At 48.9% G+C, this 19,382-nt stretch overlaps 2 protein-coding genes across 7 annotated transcripts in view; one reads left to right on the top strand and one right to left on the bottom strand.

Annotated features, from left to right (window-relative positions):
- Positions 1–1,567: 1,567 nt before the first annotated feature.
- Positions 1,568–8,967, bottom strand: COQ5 (coenzyme Q5, methyltransferase). Its single transcript, XM_078857283.1, has 7 exons — positions 8,640–8,967; positions 5,450–5,599; positions 4,590–4,811; positions 3,960–4,066; positions 3,623–3,711; positions 2,913–3,024; positions 1,568–2,359 (listed from the first exon to the last, which is right to left on the bottom strand). Exons 1-7 carry the CDS (start codon positions 8,818–8,820, stop codon positions 2,258–2,260), a joined length of 963 nt encoding a protein of 320 aa, XP_078713409.1. The 5' UTR covers positions 8,821–8,967; the 3' UTR covers positions 1,568–2,257.
- A 1,019-nt stretch (positions 8,968–9,986) lies between these two features.
- LOC144933034 (CAP-Gly domain-containing linker protein 2-like) overlaps positions 9,987–19,382 on the top strand; it is a 51,186-nt gene continuing 41,790 nt past the window's right edge. For 2 of the 6 annotated variants that reach the window (XM_078857484.1, XM_078857491.1), the window contains exon 1: positions 9,989–10,831. The gene's annotated coding sequence lies outside the window, so the exon portion shown is untranslated. Of the gene's footprint in view, positions 10,832–19,382 lie in introns of all 6 variants that reach the window. The other 4 variants (XM_078857489.1, XM_078857487.1, XM_078857490.1 and 1 more) reach the window with 3 other exon arrangements.

Raw genomic sequence — 19,382 nt, 5'->3', positions numbered from 1 at the left:
GTTGATGCAGACTTTGGAATTGGGACTATAACAGGCGACTTGCCTGGGAATACAGTAGCACTGTGCTTTGTAAACTTGAGCTGCGAGGTGGCCAGGAAGATGGCAGTGCAACAATGGATTACTGAATTTATCTGTGCAGAGCTACTAATTAACCACCCTCCCGCCCCCGATTTCCCTCCCCAATGCAAACACTCGTGCATGCAATTGAGCCCAGGCGCAGGGTCCTCTTGCGAAAAGCATCGTTGTTTTTTCTCGCATACAAGACATTTATACATCCGTCCACGTTCTCCGTGGACCCAGGCCACACGGCCCTGTGTTTGCTATAATTGTCATTTTCATCTCAGGTGCCACAGGTATCTACAGTATTTGTACAAAAAACATGGCATCTCTTGCGGTCAACTGCGCCGCATCTCAATTCCAAGTCCACGCAGTGCCGGATTATCCCAGTAGCACAAGTAGCTACATATGCCACGGGCCCCACACTTTCAAGGGCCCCGAGCTAAATGCGTTCAAGCTATCAATTCTGGTTGAGTGATTCTGCACTTGCTCTATTGCTATAGTAATATACTGCCTTCAATTTTTATCAACGACTGGATGTTTAAGGTTAGCGATGTCGTATTATCCGGCTGTATAGCAAATGAAAAATACAATAACTTTACTATGCAAATTTAAAATGTACGTTTTTATATATGTTTTTTTATTTAGGACCCCTTTATAACATATGCTACAGGCCCTGCACTAGCTTAATCCGGCACAGAGTCCACGCCTAAGGCTTTCCTCTTCTCCTCTGCCTTTGACTGCATTTTATCTTTTTGGTTTTATCTATAGTACGTTACCCCTACAAATATACTGTGCATGCTTCCTCCTACGGGCGCGACACACCACGCGCGCGAGCCACTGGTTTTGTACCGCGTTTCCCAAGTGCGTGCTGACCATTGGGGCGCTGCGTTCATGCAAAAGTTGCATTGCCATGGCGCCCTCTGCTGGGAAGAGTTTTGGATTGCAGGCACAGGATAAGTGGACCACCGAAATCTAATTGGCATTCGTAGAGCGCCCTTCAGTCAAGGCGCTTGACCAGAGAACGATGCAGGTGGCAGGGGGCGTACAATGATTGACGACCGAGTGACAGCGATAGAGGGGGACTAAGGATCACGAAAGGGTAGGGGGATGGATGGGAAGGAGCAGAGGGGCACAAGCTTGTTTAAAGGGGTAAGCGGAGGGCATACAAAAACTCAGGGGGGCCATGACACGGTCAACGTTACACTCTAAACACATTTTAAACGCGAATACAGAACGAGTGACGATACGACTGGCTATCGTGCATTCTGCTCTCTCTCTCCCCGTGTACGATGTCACAATACGCGGAGCACGCTGCGACGTCAGTGACATCGTGCGGAGTACGCCGTGCCAAGTGCAAAGATTTTTTTTTTACTTAACGGACCGTACCGTTGTGTTTATTTTGCCAGTTTTGAATGCCTTTCCACGCAGCAGCATGCAATGAAATTACCGCATCAAGACGACAAAGTGAATGAGCACGTATTTATTCTTGCAAAAAAAATATCTGCGTTTCCCAAGAAACAAAACATTCAAGTCATCGGACAAAATATGCGCAAATTGCAGAGGGGAGCAATTTGCACGCACAACCCTTGTGCATCGCGACGCACAAACTGGACGATGGGCAGTGAGTCAAGACACGCTTTGCATATTTCCACGCGCTTCAAGTGGCAGGCTTTGTGCAGTAAATGGCGATCTGATCGCGACGATGAAAAGCAATTTGGATTTATTTAACGGTGTCTAAATGCAATCGCATATCAAGATGTCGAATATAAACACTGGGCATATTTATTTCCCCAAATTAAGTCTCTTTCGCGCCTTCCCACGAATAATATTTGTAAAGAAAATTTAGTTTACAAAACCCAGAAAAATTGCACATGTACGTACCTACTTTTATCAAATGTCCCTTGCTGTAGTGTATCCAAGATTCTGCTTACGGTTTAATTTCTCACCAAATAATTTAATTTTCCAAGTCGCCGGTAAATTGGAGTCAGCACGTGAGTAGCAGCCACAGCCATAGACAAAGGTATGTTGGACGTGGTGTGCCGGATGTGGAAAATTGACCCATGGTTATGGTTAAGAAAAATGTTTCAAAATCCCAGAGCAAGTGACCTCAAAAAGTATTTGTTTAACGATCGACGTCTGTGGTTTATTGAGCCGCAGCAAGCCACGATGTGCCCGTCGTCATAGCTTCATGGCGCCGCTAAATCTTGAATCCGGAATGCACCGCGACGATGCCATTGGTCAGGTTGCGGTAAGTCACGTGCCGGAAACCGGCATCCTCAATCATCGCCTTGAACACTTCCTGCAAACCAGCGCGGTTAAACAAGCGCGGTTAAACAAGCGCGGTTAAACAAGCGTGTGACGAAACTCGCACAAAACTTTCTCGCGACACCGTCCCCCCCTCACTGCGAGCCGCGTTCATCTCTACATACGCTGGTTTTATTGTCCCAATCGGTGGGGTAATAACCATTTCTATAGCTCCGTAACAAGGCAATCTGTTACAAGGTTTGTCTACGAGATGCTTAAATAATTAATAATTATTTAACTACCGGATCTTACGCTCACGGAGCAAGCATCGAATCACGTGTATAAGAACCGATATTTTTTAAAATTCAAATGTTATAGCGCACCTATGACACCCTGAAGCCACTAGTGGTCGCTATCGGGCTGAGTCCAATGACTCACGACACTTGAGAATCCAGTTAAACCCGAGGTGACTTTGGCGGATTCGAATTCTAGGTCACATTGGTGCCACTCTGTGTCATGCCTATTAATCGAATCACCGGGAGGAAGAACGGTTCCCCATCTTTGTCCGATGTACAGGGGTCAAAGATCATTCGTCTCGTCTCACGTACCTGATCGGGAAACTGACGGATGCTCTCAACCAAGTACTGATAGGACTTCCAGTCCTTGGCAATCACTTCCCCAAGCACCGGGATGACTTGAAATGAGTAGAGGTCATACAATCTGAAGGGAGACACAAAACAGCCACAGGGAACACGAGTCAACGGCCCCGTTCAACACGTGCGCTATTCTTTACCGCTGCGCAGGTTTTGACGGTTGTGCCGTGCGCCGTTGTCTGCTGTGTTTCCGGAGTTGTAGCAGAAAGTACATTCCCAAGTTGGACCGCATGATGTCTGACGTTTCGCTCCACGTGCTAGGAACTTTCCAGGATGCGGAGTTCAGTTGTTGAAGAGGCTTCCAGCACGTGGAGCGAATCATCGGACACGTCATGCCAATAAAAACGCGCAAACACGTCCGCTGGCTTCGAGCTATCCGATGCGGAATCTAGCCTGACTTGTAACAACAAAAACAGCTGGGGGTGAAACTAGAAGTGGCTGAACGTGGCATTCTGGTAAAACGATTAGCAATGAACGTGGAATGCGTGTGTGCATCTCCATTTAGATTTAAAATATCGCATTACATCACTTTAGCACGGAACTCACACCCACTTCTAAAATTACCGACGCAGCTCTCGAAATGTTATTGTTCGCAGCGACATTAGTCAGCGTACAGAATGCGTCAGTGAACCGTAGACAGCATGGCATGACTACCAGAGCATTACCGTTGCAAGATGGGGTTTGTGACCTTGCTGAACTCCAGGCAAAGGAATCTTCCGCCAGGCCGCAGGACCCGGTAAGCTTCTTCTAATGCCTGCAGTCGCAGAGAATTTAAAAATAAATTGATACAATCACAAGCCAAACAAAACGTTATCATTATGCTGTCTTCATCACCATCATCATCGTTCATGATCTATCCCCTGCTTAACGCCTCCCCAAGCCGTCGCCGCCCCCCTCGTGTGCTGCACTTATGTCAGTCCACTGCTGGATGAGGGCCTCCCTATGCCGACGGTGATGATGATCCAATAAAGCAATATAAAAACTATAAAGGTCATCACTCACAATGGAGATGTGCGTAATGTTCCTGATGCCGAAGGCGATGGAGTAGATGTCAAACCGACTGTCGGCAAAGGGAAGCTCCTCCGCGTTGCCGACCACCCACATGAGCCCTGATCGGGGGGGGGGGGGGGGGTGTGGGGGGAACAAAACCAGAGGCACATTCAGTCATTCATCCAAGAAGCGTTTTTCAGGTAAGGCCCATTGAGCTGAGAAGCGCTTTTTAAATGGTGACCCGATTTTTCCACATTGACCCGAGTGTGATTCCTAAAACGTAAAGGATGGATCGACCTAAAAAACAAACAGCTGCTGCCTCGTAGCGCTGCACCCATGTTGCGAATCCTGGGGCTTGGACAGGCGCAGGGAGGCGACAGCACACACTGCTTTGTGAAGGGAGTTCCAGACGATGGGGCATTGGAGAGGGAGCGACCTCCCACCGTGGAAAGGTTGACACTCATAACCGTGAAAAATATATAGCAGCACCATGCGTCTGCTTCAGTTCAGTGAATCGGCAAACACTCAAATGGCTCGTCGATAACATTTGTTTAAAGTTTGTTTAACACGTCACTGTGTTGTGCTCCCCCCCCTACCCCCTGACCACAACAAGTTCACGCCACAGGCTTCACGTGTTCTGACCCTCGGAGAAGCCCTGCTGCTCGGCCCTCTTCTGCCCGACGCGCAGCATCTCCTTGTTGATGTCGCACACGACGGCGACGGCACCCCGCGCGTCCCAGTCTCCGGGCCGCTCCGCGCGATAGAAGCCCGCGATCTCCTCCCACGTCAGGTTCTGCGACGACGCGTTAGCTCGCCTCTGGGACGCGCGCTGCAGGCATTCCAGAAACCTGAAGGATATGTCGCCTGCGAATTTAAAGAGGCGTGTCACGTGAGTGAGGGTCGAGCGGTGGACAACGACCCCTCAATGGTCCTGCGAATATGAACCTGGCGATATCTGAGCTGGTCTTGGTCGCGCAACCCCCCCGGAGCTTCGCAAACTTACACTGACCAGCGTGGTGAAGTATGGCCAAACAACCCTCGTGCCTGGATTGACAAAGGGTTGTAAAAGGGCTGTAAATTAATTATGTTGGTAAATATAGCTGGGCTGAGACAGGATGCCCATGCATTATTTTCCAATATTTCGTCTGTTTACCCAGGAAGGCGTCTTCCCCTAAGTCTCAAGGCTCTTTCTCGGGAGGGTCCTGCCAAGTTTTCACAGCTGAGGGAGACGTTGCTGTTGTGTGTAATCCCTTTAATTTGGTAATTTTGCAGGTAGTTGTTGTGCATTCGAATGTTTGGCCAATACCAGTAACAATGTACGTATTCTGGCTATGGAAGCAAAGCAAAAAATCTGGAAGAAACCCATGCAGAACAGCAGAGGAACATAGAAACTCCACCGAGAAAGGGGGCCCGAGTCAGGAGTCGAACCCAGCCAGAGCGGTTTTCTGCGAAGCACAACGGTAACCGCCGCGCCACCGTCGGCACTGCTGAGTGACCCTTACCGGTGCCTCCTGCCACGTCCAGCAGCCGCGTGCCCGGGGTCGGTTTCATGATGTCGAGAAGAGAATCCTTCCAGAGGCGGTGGATCCCCAGGCTCATTGCGTCGTTCATGATGTCGTAATTCTTGGCGACGTTCTTGAAGACTCCATAAACTGGAGGCGAGCATAAGCACAGACACGCGAAAATCAGGTACCTTGTATGCACGGCATGATGTTACAGTGAAGTTTCTCTCATCCGATTTGATGTGGTGGGCCCTACGAGCTGATTATATTATCCATGTTTATTATTCACGCAAGATGACTCCCGTTAATGCAAAGATAATTATGGATAAGAAGATTATATTTTCTCATCCAAACAAAGCCTCAAATAGCATACACATTTCAAATCTAGGGCATCGTTAATAGGAGTATCAGTTAAGAGGTATGTGGGTAAGCGTTGCACTATTTTTGTGCGTTCTGATTATGACAGATAAACTAATCGGAGAACAAAACGCAAGTTAGAGACATCATATTGACTATCAAGAAATGTGTACTTGAGCAGGATACGAGAGAGCTAGAAGGAAGCATGGTCCAGCGGTCGAGACTAAAAGTGGCAGCCAAAGGAGGGAACAGACGCAAGAGGGCATCTACTGCAGAGATGCAGAAATGGTGACAGATCGTGTGCCAAAGCCGTACGGATTGTTGCGTGCGTAGCAAGACTGTGAGTATTGGCGATGCCTTTGGGAGGCTTTTATCCAGCAGTGGATAGACAATGGCCGATGATAGTTACCATAGGGTAGCTTGCATTTTCAATACATGGAGGGCTGCTGGGAATATTAACACTGATGACAAGTTGAATGGAGCACATGAGCTGTTTATTTAACAGGAGAGACGTTTTGACTAGAGCAAGGAGATCATAATCATCGGTCTGAAATTCCTCCCCCCACCGTCGCGATAAGATTATATAGACAGACGCCACAACCCAATTGGGGAGGGGGGTAGAAGAATGGGGGGGATGCAGGTATGTACGAAGCTCAATGTTTAACCAGACTCAGGCAACACTTAAGAAATGTATAAGCACTTCCCTTCACATTCATTAAAGCCATTTGCATTGCAAAAGTTTTGAAACCACAAGACTGTAGCCCATGTCACCGATGACAAATATAGAACATATATTTCTAAGCAGTGACTGCTATGTAATTTTTGATCAGCAGCCAATGTGAGGGTGGAAGGATGACGCAGTGGTTGGCTTAGAGTACGATGATCTAAGATATGAATTAAGATTTCCAGCGACGGTTAAGACTTTTGCCTCGAGGCTGATTGCCACTTCTATGTACCGATTCCTTTAATTCAAGGCAGTAAATAAATAAAATGTGATCTCCAACTATAACATAGCCAATTGCTCTGCCAATCCTTTAGTCTGAAGAAGGGTTATTGCCTTAAGTTAGTGTATAATTTGTCCATAATAAAGTATTTTAGTGACGCCAGTAGTGATGTTTTTTTTATTCACGATTGTGCAACCCTATCAACAGAGTGCCTGATCATTTTGTAGGGCAAGCTGTGCGTGTGTTCTGGTGCAGAAAATTAGAGAATCTGAAAAGTGCGCAAAGAAGCATCATGACGCATGTTTGGAATTACACCGAGACAAAAATACCAGAGCATGTATGCTATTCTTTGGGTCTTTCGGTAAAGTCACGTAGATACGTTCAAAGAAAATAACAAAAAACTACGACGTTTCGATCGTAACACAAGTGGTCGTCATCAGGAAAAGGGGCTTGGTTTCTAAAGGCAAATGGTTTATAAAGGTTGAAAAACGTGCGTAGCCTAAGTGTCAGCGGCATGTGCGAGGTAGCTAATGTTAATGTAAGCGATTAAAGACGGTGTGCCCCAGCATGTAGAGGGATGCTAGAAGGTAATGTAGGGCGGTGTAAGAGGTTGATGGTAGTAGTGGGCAATGATGGTGCTGGTGGTGGGTTTCCACCAATTAAAGGTATGCTAGTTAGAGACAGATTGACTGCCAAGTGGCTTGGCCAGGAGATGTCATGAGAAGGGATGATGGCCAGATGCCCTAAACAACGATGGATTGGCGGCCAAATGAGAGAACACAGCCAAGAGAATGTCCATCTTGGAGATGGAGCGATGAAGTAAGCTCAAGTGCGAGTAACCAGATGCATCTAAAGACGGTGAGAGATGAAGGCTTGGGGGAGGAATTCACAATCCCTGTCAGCTGTTCTAAAGTGGGACATTAGGTCAGGGTGTTTATATATATTTATTTATAAAGCACAAAGTTACCGTGTGCCAAGTTTTAAGCACGCTTTCCAAGCACTCGACGCCAATAAAACAAGTATGGTTCTTCATGAGGGTTGGGATGTAACGTCCAATCGTGCTGAAATTTTGGCCAGGATAAAATAAATGTTATCATCACCATCACCACCGTGCAATCATTTCTCCGTGGTCGGCAAAATAAGGTCTTGCCATGGCGATGTTAATTTAGTTTTTAATTGCTCATAAGACCTTTCCTGGCAAACCTCCTGAAAGTCTGGTGCGTACTCTCATGCCCGGTGGGGTTTTCTCCGGGTACTCCAGATCCCTACCACACGATTTAAAACGTTCCTTAAAATGGCATTTTCCAACCATCTTAATGTAGGACCATCCTGCAAAAAAAAATTCGGACTCGGCACGGCTTTCCTAGGTAATCGCGACACGTCCTAATGGGAGTGGTTACTGTCCCCGAAGGTGCCTGGAAAGAAAATCTGTGGCACGAGACCACATTTCCATTCGCACACCTTCATTCAGTGAACCCCTCCTGTCTTTACAGCTTAGCTTTCAGTTGATGAAATAAGACGGGATGACTCTGCTTCTTTGGTTTTCGTGTTGAAAGTTTACGATCAGGGGTTAGAGTTCAGGAACAGGTATCTCAGAGCTTAGGGGTTACGGTTAGAGGGGGTGCTAGGGTTTATGGGTTATAGGGTCAGTAGTGCTTGGCAACGCTTCAACTTTTGATTTAAAGCTTTCGTGACTGCAGGGATTCATATTCTTGGTTCTTTCGGTAAAGTCACGTAGAAGGGAAATAATAAAATAATAAAAATATTAAACAATAAACGCTTCAACTTTTGTCCTGCATCTGTGTGGACTGTGTAGTAGTAGTAGTGGTCCAGGTACTGCCAAGGTCAAACAAGTAGGTCCAACGATGGATGCACTCCGCCCCGCTCACCCCTGTCGCTCTTTTCAGCCTCAGTGACGGTCTCAAAGCCAAAGTGAGTCGTCCTGCTGCTCTCACTGCTGCTGCTGCTGCTCTCACTGCTGATGCCGACGCTGGCGACGATTGCAGGACCCGCGTGCCGTCGCAAGAATAGCGGTGCAGACCGGGCAACCAAGCCTCTAACGCTGTTCATGATGGCCCACACACAAAAAAAGAACACAATGTAGCGAAACCGCGTTACGAATTACACCGACGCTTGGTTAACGTGTACGACTAGAGATCACTGCAGTCTTCGTGCGTTACATTGACCATTCAACAAAGGTCACGCGGCAAGTCTCGGTAATTCATGCAACCCGGAAGCGCGCGGCGAGCACGTGGCCAGCTGGGAGCGGGCGAAACCAAGTTCGCGCCTGGAGATGGGGGGGGTATTGGGACCGTTGCTTGAACCGCTGCTGATGGGAGAGTCCAAACTGTTAATCTTTCACCCCCGCGGTGCGCACTTGGTAGACGCCAGTGTTCGTGTTCAATCATCCGTCCGGACGTTGGTTTTCATGTCGTCACAATCTATCCACTGCTAGCTGTGTCCAATCATGATGCAGAAATCCACCATACTTCACCACGCTGGTCAATGCGGGTTGGTGGATAGAGAGGGGGGGGCAGGGACGATCCTGATATCAATTGTGACTTTACACAAAAAGAAGCAAATGTTGACAATTACAGCAGCAACACTCTTGATTTCACATCAGTTCACATACCATGAGCGTTGCTCTGTGCAACGCTCCCACGAGCTTATTTGTTTTTATGTTCCAGAGTAAACATCATTTGGTGATGCTGCTGCTGCGTTGACAGTGGCGCACAAGCACAAACCCAACAACAAACAAAAACATTCGTTACAAATCATTGTGCTCTGAAGACGGACAATTGCCCGAAACGTCGCTTATTTTTTTTTGTGCCACGGTGTTGTTATGAACGAATGTGTCCAGTTTTTCACATTCAATTGTGGAGCGGTGAGACAGTGGTTATCGCACTGCGCTATGAACCTGCAAACCCAAGTTCTATTCCAGCCCATCTCTCTGTCCTTTGTGTTCATGATTAAGGCCTATTGCCCGAATCGTCGCCGTTGCCCTTTTAAGACCACACACACAGTGTTATTGACGAACGTGTTTAGCTGTTTTTAATCATCAGTGATAAGTGACGGTCCTGCCCCCTACCCAGCCCACTCCCTCCCCTCTCCATCACGGAACCCGCATGACCATCCCTGGTGAAGTATGGTCAACATCTCTACCGACCGTGAAGTGCCGGGGAGGCTTTCATCCATTGGTGGATTGAGAACGGTCGGAATCGATTTTTGTGTGTTTGTTTATTTATTTACGGGGGGTATTGGTGGCGTGAGAGGGATTTTTTTTTCCTGCTTCCGGAGGCTGCGCGCCTTTGTGTGAAACAGCGGCGGCTGATCCGTGGGTCCGCCTGCCCCCCACCCCCATCCACGTTCTGCTGTGCATCACCGCTGCAACCCCCCCTCGCTCCTCCTCTTCCACTGTTGCTGCTTCTGCTGATTCTGTTCTGACCCATGGCATCGCTTTTGTGCAGAGGGTTTCACTGAACCGTCGTTCCCTGTTTCCTCTGGTCCCTCCCCGTGTCTCTCTGCGTCTCCTCCTATCTCGCTGCCTCTCTCTCTCTGGTTCTCATCTTCCCCTGTGTGTGTGTCTCTCTGTGTGTGTCTCCATCTCTTCCTCCTCGCTGCCTCTCTCTCTCCGGTTCTCATCCTCCCCTCTGTGTGTGTGTCTCTGTGTGTCTCTCCATCTCCTCCTCCTCTCTCGCTGCCTCTCTCTCTCTCCGGTTCTCATCCTCCCCTCTCTGTGTGTGTGTCTCTCCCTGTGTGTCTCCATATCCTCCTCCTCGCTGCCTCTCCATCTGTCTCCTCCTATCGCGTCTCCACGCTGCTACGGGAGAGGGGGGGGGTGCCTAGAGGCCCCCCATCACCCACCCGCTCCTCCCCCTCCCCCCGGAGTCGTTTGCAGAAGCCGCCAGCGGCAGCAGCGGCACCACCACCAGCCCCAACCAGCCCCAAGGATCCCGGCAGTCGCATCGGTCACCGCCCTCCTGCCCTCCTGCTGCCCCTGCTCCTGCTGCCCCTGCCCCTGCTGCTGCCCCCGGCTTGGCTCGCACGCCTCGTGGGGAGTGGGGAGGAGGCGATGATGGACGTGAGTTGCTTGCGTTGCGTGCGACTCTGCCGTTGCAATGGTTTCTCGACCGTGTGTCCGTGTGTGTCTGTGTATGTGTCTGTGTGTGTCCCTGTGTGTCCCTGTGTGTGTGTCTGTGTGTGTGTGTGTCCGTGTGTCTGTGTGTGTATGTCTGTGTGTGTGTCTGTGTGTGTGTCCCTGTGTGTGTGTTTGTCTGTGTGTCCCTGTGTGTGTGTCTGTCTGTGTGTCTGTGTGTGTGTGTCTGTGTGTGTGTTTCGCGCTGAGCCTGACGCACGGAGTTGAGATTCCCGCTCACGGGCCCACATCGGTGACGAATATCTCCAACAGCTCCCGTGCCGCACGTAGGTCGACTCGACCTTAAATGAGACCACGTCGCGCGGTGTGTAAACAATCAGCACCGGGGAGACAAAGGCGGCCCGGGCGTGGTGCTGCCACCCACCCCCTCGTGTGCCGTGCCGACATTCATCGGCGCTAATCGCTAACAGCACTTGCCCAACCAGTCTGCTAAGGCTATACAATAGGGGGGATATTTGTCTTTGTGTGAGTGAGTGTGAGTAGCCATGTATCTTTGCTTCTGTGTGATTTATACGATCTTCTGTTGTCACACAATAGAATCAAATGTGTGTGTGTGTGCACCATTGTGTGAGCGTGTGTGTCTGTGTGCTCGTCACGTTGACAATGTGTCATTGTGTGCGTGTCATTCTCAGTCTCTGTGTGTCTTGTCTCAGTGTCCACGCGTTCCTCTATGCCTGTGTCCCAGTGTCTGACGTGTGGGTTGTCTCGTGTATCTGCGCATTTCGTGTCTTTGTTTCGCCTTTGTGTGTGTTTGGGGAGCGGTGGGGCAGCGGTTAGCGCGCTGCGCTAGGAACCCGGCCACCAGGGTTCGATTCCCGATTATCTGAAACGGTTCTGGGCCTCCCCTAGGTCGACTCAGCCGCAAATGAGTACCTGGTGCGGTGTGTAAACATCGCCACTGGGGAGACAAAGGCGGCCGGGCGTCGTGCTGCCACCCACCCCCTCGTGTGCCGTGCCGGCCTTCATAGGTGCTCGCTAACAACATTTGCCCCTACAGTCTGTTAAGGCTACACGGGAAATTTTGGCTTTGGTATCTATACAGTATATAGATATCAAAGACAGTGTGTGTGTGTGTCTCTTAGTGGCTAAGAGACACACACAGATACTGTATAGATACTGTATCTTTGTGTTTCTTTCTGTTCCTGCATCTCTCTATGTCTGTGTGTCTCTATGTCTCTGTGTGTCTGTGTGTGTCTGTGTGTGTCTGTGTCTGTGTGTCTCTATGTCTCTGTGTCTGTGTGTCTCTGTGTCTGTGTGTCTGTGTGTCTCTATGTCTGTGTGTCTGTGTGTCTCTGTGTCTCTGTGTCTGTGTGTCTGTGTGTGTCTGTGTGTCTCTATGTCTGTGTGTCTCTGTGTCTCTGTGTCTGTGTGTCTCTGTGTCTGTGTGTGTCTGTGTGTCTCTATGTCTGTGTGTCTGTGTGTCTCGATGTGTGTGTCTCTGTGTCTGTGTGTCTCTATGTCTCTGTGTCTCTATGTCTGTGTGTCTGTATATCTGTGTCTGTGTGTCTCTGTGTCTGTGTGTCTCTGTGTCTGTGTGTCATCATGGGTGTGTGGGCCTCTTAATGACTGCCTCTAAATGTGTCCCTGTCTCTATCCTTGTATGTCTCTAACGTATGTCTCTCAACGTCTGCCTGTGGATCTGCCGTGCATATCTCTGGGGCTCAATGGCTCTGTGACTGTGTCCCCCGTGTTGAGGGCTGTTATCGACACCCAAGTACTGATTGATAAAAACAAAATGTGTGAATGCTCTCCAAATGTCAGCAGGCAGAGTAACGGGCGCCCTTCCCATGCCTCTCCCATGGCCGGCCACGCTCATTGTCTGTGGCGAGTGTTGTTTCCTCCTCTTTCATTCACTCTCTCTCTCTGCAGTATAACAACCCCAGTGGAAGTGGCTTATTATCGAGTGTGCAGGCCGTGCAGCTGCACCAATAGCCCACGTGCCGGAGGGGCCTGGGTGCCAGGCTATGTCGAGACGAGGGAAATTGGACAAGGGATGGGCCCCATTTCACTGCCTTGATCCAGGGTCCATGACAACCATGCTACACAAAACCCCATCTCATCCTCTCCATTGCCATGAGTTCCCTGTATTGCATCACCCAACATCTCTCCCATCTCTGGCGTTTCCGCTATCGCTGCATAGTAATGATGATGATACTAATAATACTAATTCACAGCTCTTTGTCAATTCACTGTTGGATGATGGCCTCTCCACGTAGCGTCTGTTTGACCATGCATGGACACACCGTGGTGATTGCGGGTTGGCGAAATGGGGGGTGTGCACCTGTCCAGATGTCAATACATATCAGCTGTGGTCTGTAATCGAACTCATAGTGCAGTGCAAACACCACTGCATCACCACTCCCCATGCTCATCTCTGTATGCATCTCTTTACTACAATTGCATTATCTAATGCTCTCTCAATACACACATACAAAGACAAAGATCCCCCGTACAACCTTAACAGACTTTTGGGGCAAGTGCTGTTTGCGAGCACCTAATGAAGGGGCTGTGTGGTCAGCACCACCACTGGCTAAACGACCGCTCCCGACAACAGACAAAGATCCCCCGTATAGGCTTAACAGACTGTTCGGGCAAGTGCTGTTAGCGCGCACCTACAAAGACCGGCACGGCACACGAGGGGATGAGTGGCCAGCACCACGCACAGCCGCTTTTTTGGAGTCCGAGAACTAGTTCAGAAAATCAGATCATCGTCACCGGTGTTGTGCGTGAGCGGGAATCAATCTCGAGTTGCCGGGTTCGTAGCGCAGCGCGCTACCCGCTACACTATCGCCCCCCCCACACACACGTACTCGCACACATACGCACACATACACACAGACAAGGCTGGCATTGTGTGTCACTGCGGGTTTTGGTCACGCATTAATCACTTGTGATGGACGTTAACGGATGGCAACTTTGTGCTTCACACAACTGTAACTTAGCTTCAAGCGAACGAAGCGGGGAGACAGAGAGAGGGGTGTTCGGTGATTCTGGTTGTGTGAGCCGCATTATAAGTGAACAACCCAGTAAACAAATCCAGTCGCAAGACTTTTTCGAAGAGGGTCGTGTATCAGGTTGTTACGGCTCATTCTATTTCAAGGAAAATTGTACAAAACACATAAATCAAGCTTTTTCGTGGTGGGTTTTTGGTCATAGACTATTATCCTGAGAAGCGTCTGTCTCACCAAGACAATTAAAAATATATTTGTGTCCATCACCCCGTGAGCCAATGGCGTGGCATGGTTAGAAAGGGCCCTAATACAAGGAATGAGACGGGACCCGAACCCTGTCCATCTTCTCCCCTCGTCACTCCGGCCCATGGGCCCCTTTGCAGTTGCACCGCCTGTACACTCGCTGGCTAAGCTAAAGCCATGGACTTTCCTATACCAGAGAATCAGAAAGCCTGTAGATGTATAGACCGAATTGTTCTCATATATTTATCGTGGTGAGTTTTGATCTACTCATATTTATTCATCATATTAATATATGTTGAGTGTTTTGCACTTGGGATCGTGGCCCGGGGTATTTGGTGTCATTATTGTGGCAAACCGATCACCAGCCGCGAAGCGGGGCACGACGACCCCTTCACGGGCGATCGCCAATTATCGACAAATCGAGTGACAAAGTCCATGAAAATTGTCAACGTTGCGTTGCTTTGCGGCTCAGGATCACGACTGACGTTTGTGCTCTGTGCCCGTGTGACGTCTGAGCTCCTTCTGGGCTGGGAAATGAAAACAAACATGCGGCCACGCAAATTAAAATCGTTGCGAGTAAAGTCAGCAGTCGATTATTCGAGATATTTGTGGGGGAGCGGCCTGTCTGTTTTGTATTATTGTTTATTCAAGTAATCGGTTTACTTGCCTACATAGTTGGGGGTCACGTGAGCACTGAATCGCTGACCCTCGATGAGTGAGGAGCAGCTAATAATTTAAATGGTGAGTGCTCGTAAAATATGCTTGGGTCTTTCGGTAAAGTCACGTAGATAGGTTCAAAGAAAATAATCAAAGATAACAGAAAACTACGACGTTTCGATCGCAACACAAGCGGAGAAAACAACCGCTTGCTTTGCGATCGAAACGTCGTAGTTTTCTGTTATTTGTTTTATTATTTTCTTTCAACCTATCTACGTGACTTTATCGAAAGACCTAAGAATATGAATTCCTGCAGTCACGAAAGCTTTAAGTCAAGAGTTAACTTGCTCGTAAAATACATATTTTTTCTTTTTTTTGCAATTACAGTTAATCCGAAACCTGGATAGATAATCAAGAATTTAAATGTATGCTACTACCATCGCCTATGTATGTATATTGAACTAATCGGAGGGCGCGACTATGACTGCGGAGGGGAGCGTGGGGTAGGAGGGAGACGTCATCTGAGTTCACGAACCAGGTCACCGCGAGACGCAGTGCCGACGCTGATGTAGACATTTTAAGAAAAAAAAGTGTTCTCGCCCATGTTTGTTTCCTCCACCCTCCTTCATTTATCGTCATGGGAGATGGAGCGTCCATTGAAATCCGCAGCTTCTCTTAAATTTCGGCACACCGAGCCCTGATGCAGCAGCAGTAATTCCATCCCGTGGGACGTGGTCAAGGGGCAGGCGTGGGGGAACGAGTGCTAATTTTACAAAGACCGCACGCAAACCTAACAGTAAACACGCACCGAAAATGTTAATGCTGTTCTTGGGAGGCCTTCATCCAACGGTGGATTTATCGTGGGCGATGACGATGACAGTGGTTAGAAAAGAGGGTGTTGCGTGCTCAAGTTTCCCAGACCACATTCGTCCCGCCCCAGCCTGCTGCTGGTTTTAATGTTTAGCAATCATCAGGTGTGTGCAGCGTGCAATAGCGGATGTGAAAAGAGCCAGTCCAAGTGGGCTTCCTCCACACAACGCTGCGAGCACTTAAAGAGGACTGTTCGCGGCGATGTACGTAGTGAGCGCTGTTCTGGATAGACTCTGGACTTGGGTTCGGTTTTTGGATGGGTAGTGCACAGCCTTGCAAGGCAGTGGGTTGGAGTTTGTCTGGAGAGCAAATTGAGGTGAATAATTACAGAAAGTTACATGCTTAGAAATGACATTGAAAGTGGATTGAGATACCAAGAGGGGAGCAATTACATACGGGCAGGGCACGCCGCTTGAAGGCATGATGGCTGGTGGTCAAGAATGGTGATGCACTGGCAGCCAAGCTAGTGAAGTCCTTCAAAGAGATGGAGCAATGAAAAACAGCTCATGACTGAGAGAATGTGATGGATTTTTTGAGGCCTTCATCCAGCCGTGGATTTACTATGGCTGACGACGTTGAATACGGAATATAATACATTTTTCAAAGATCTAATTTTCTCCACATCGCGTGTTTGGAAACTTACCTGTCGGTACCACCTGAGGTGGCGTGACTTTTTAGCGGTTTCTATTTTCTTGATGTGGCCAACAACAGTGAATTATGTGAACACCGCTTGAAATGAGTGGGGTTTTCAAGTGATTCCCTCTTATTCACTGTACAAATAAATTGGTGCGACTAAAGCCTTGCTTCCTTATGTGGTATCAATTGCCGCTATGACCTACGGCCTAAACACAAAAAGTAGTCCTCTCAAATTGGACTCGCACCTTACTCTTTTTTTTAGTCATCCGCATCATGACTGTGATCGCACAAAAAAGCCCAAAAACTTCCTTCTTTGCCTGAAGGGTCTCCCTTCGTGCTAAACGGCATCTGCTCCGCCACATGTCCGTGTAATCTTTGACAGACAACGATCCGTTGAAGGACGCTAACTTACGAGTATTCCCATCCTCGCATGAGCCGCCAAACCCCAAATTGCACAATTCGGTCATCTAGGTCGCAGGCGCAATTAGCAAAGGCCTTAACATCATGTGGCGCCATAGGCATTGCCTAATGGTCTTTCTCTTCGTGACTATAAAAGCGGATGTCGGAGAGCAAAGGTATTCGTGCCGTCCTGCGTCGGTTTACGGCTTAACGCGCCCGGGGTTCACAGATTACACCTGGCCAAAGTGCGGCGATTGTTACAACCGGCTCGTATATATTTCAGTTTTCGTGATCTCGGATGTCCTGGGATGACTCAGCAATGCAGCACGCCATCACACAATGTTGGTGGAATTCCAATGAGCCCTTTAATGGTTCTCGCTCTGTCTTTCGCTTTATTTTGTGCTTCTTATTGAACTTGATTGGCGTTTTGTGTTCGGTAGTATCTTATTTAATATCGTGAGCATTATTAGCAGCCACGGCCAGTGAGTGCACTGCTGGATGAAGGCCTCCCCAAGGTGTCAACATCTCTCACAGTCCTGCCAAATGAATTGCACTTCACCTACCTTTCTCGACTGAAGCCCCGCGAATCTATACACAGCTCCGCGATTCCATTTAAAGCCCCGTGATTCTGCCATCCCGCGATTTTATCTGTGGTCCCACGATTCTATCTGCAGTTTCGCAATTCTGTTTAGTCAATAAGATTTCTCTAGCTGGCGTACTCTGATCAATCCATTCACTTGCTGTCATTCAATGTGATTCCGAGCATGCATCTCGCCACGCTTGTTTTGTGCACTTCTCGGCTTTGAAAGCGGCTGGTGCGTAGAAGCTGGATAGATGCGTTGCTGCACGAGCCCATGATGAATGGTGACAGCTTTGGGAGTGATTTAATCCAGCAGTGGCTAGATCATGGCTGGTCAATGCTTGGACAAGGCTCAGTATGCAGCAACTGTTCACAAGAACTGACAGAGCCTTATGGCCTAGGATAGTCCGTCTCGCGGCCAGCCTTCGAATCGAGGAAGGCTAGAAACGAACGATTCTGATGACGCTACTCTAATTTTTGATGATTACCAAAATTGTAAATAGATGTGCATACGTACAACTCGTCCTTGGGGGAAGTTGATTGCAATAAAAGTTTAATGGCGGAAATGTGGCAATGTTGAGGCATGCCCTCTTGTGAGAGCAGTAAATCCACTGGGCTTAATCATTGGCCACATTGCGATCTCCAGCCCGCGGGGAGGGGCGTTGAGATATTTGATCTTTATTCTCGACGCAAGCTAGCTCATGCCCAGTTCCCTTCACTCAACAATCTTCACACGAAGCCTCCTCCTTCTTCCGTGAACTCTGCACGGTACAGCTGCGGTGCGACGTCGCGTATCTGACCTTCGCGGTCACCTGCACCCACACACGAGGGCCCAATCAACCGCCCACGCCCAGTGTTGACATTCTGTGCCCGGCGGCATAAATTGTCATTTGGTACACGTGTTCACGAATCTGATCTTTTCACAATAACAGTCACAATAACAGGTCGCTGGCGTTCTAAATGTAAAAAAAATACCGCGTACATTCGCTCGCTTCAGTTGAAGCATTTCAACCCTCGGTCAAAGCGGATTTTAGATTTATTTTCGGTCCGGTCGCGTCGCCGTTCACACATCCGCCTGTATCTCAGCCCGTCAGATATCCGACTTCGTATACGAGGCATTGAAAAATGAGGTCGCCTCTGGCTTTTGTGGGTGGTGGCTGGCTGACTTTGACGGCATCAGCACCACCACCACCACCACGCCGCACGAGAAGGTGCGAGGTGGAGGAATGCGTTGGGGCTGCCCGCTGTGGCCTCGGCACGCCTGGGTGCAGCTGCTCCCCGCATGCAATCGACTCGTGCACAACACGTGGGCTGCCGAACGGTCAACTCGAGACTGCCGCGATTTGGAGCCGTCCATAAATGACGTCACGCACCTAGGGGGGGGTGGCGGGTCAGACATTTGTGACGATGTGTGACGATGGGGGTGGGGTTTGAGAAATGTGACGTCACATCAAATTGCGCAACATTAAATAAATATAGACAACGCGTTCTACTTAATTAAATATACTTTTTGAGAAATGTTTTCTCCTACAACATCAGAGTGCAGCGGCACATTAAATACGCACTACAATGATAATAGTTTTAAGCGATTTGAAGAATGTTTTATTTGAGGGGGGGCAGAGCTTTGTGACGTCATATTTGAGGGGGGTCTGACTTTTTGTGACGCCGTGTGACGAGGGGGGGGGGGTCAAAAATCGTCAAAAATCGCGTGACGTCATTTATGGACGGCCCCTTAGGGCGATGCAGCACTACAGCGTCTATAGACGGTACAGTAGACCTGCTATAATCAGCCAGGAATGTCCTTAACGCTCGTGGCGTCACTCCACATCGACCACCCCCCCCCCCTCGTTAATATTCATGAGCAGGTGACGTCCTCCAAATGGACACGCCCACCCTACATTAATCATTAGCGGGTGACGTCACTCTACATGGGGGGGGCGAGGCGCCTCCTCCCCCCTCCTCGGCGTCAACTTACAACCCCCACGTGACATGATTTCCGTCACGCTGTTGAGACATCAAAGTAAAAAGGACGTCATGATGAACAAGGGATTATGACCTTTAAATGCAATAGGTCTGTGTCACTGCGCCCTTACAAATTGCACACGAATTGATGCAATGAATGTCACGTCGCGGTCTGCTT

Source organism: Lampetra fluviatilis, chromosome 6 (assembly GCF_964198595.1).
Source record: "Lampetra fluviatilis chromosome 6, kcLamFluv1.1, whole genome shotgun sequence".
NCBI classification, from domain to species: Eukaryota; Metazoa; Chordata; class Hyperoartia; order Petromyzontiformes; family Petromyzontidae; genus Lampetra; species Lampetra fluviatilis.
The sequence above is the reverse complement of the archived record's forward strand: the minus strand, read 5'-3'. Positions and strand labels throughout refer to the sequence as shown.

Coding starts and splice junctions, on each gene's coding strand:
- COQ5 (XM_078857283.1), bottom strand. CDS start 8,820: ATGAACAGCGTTAGAGGCTTGGTTGCCCGGTCTGCACCGCTATTCTTG. Junction 4,067..4,589: donor GCAGCAGGGCTTCTCCGAGG/GTCAGAACACGT, acceptor CCCCCCGATCAG/GGCTCATGTGGGTGGTCGGC. Junction 2,360..2,912: donor TCCGTCAGTTTCCCGATCAG/GTACGTGAGACG, acceptor GCTGGTTTGCAG/GAAGTGTTCAAGGCGATGAT.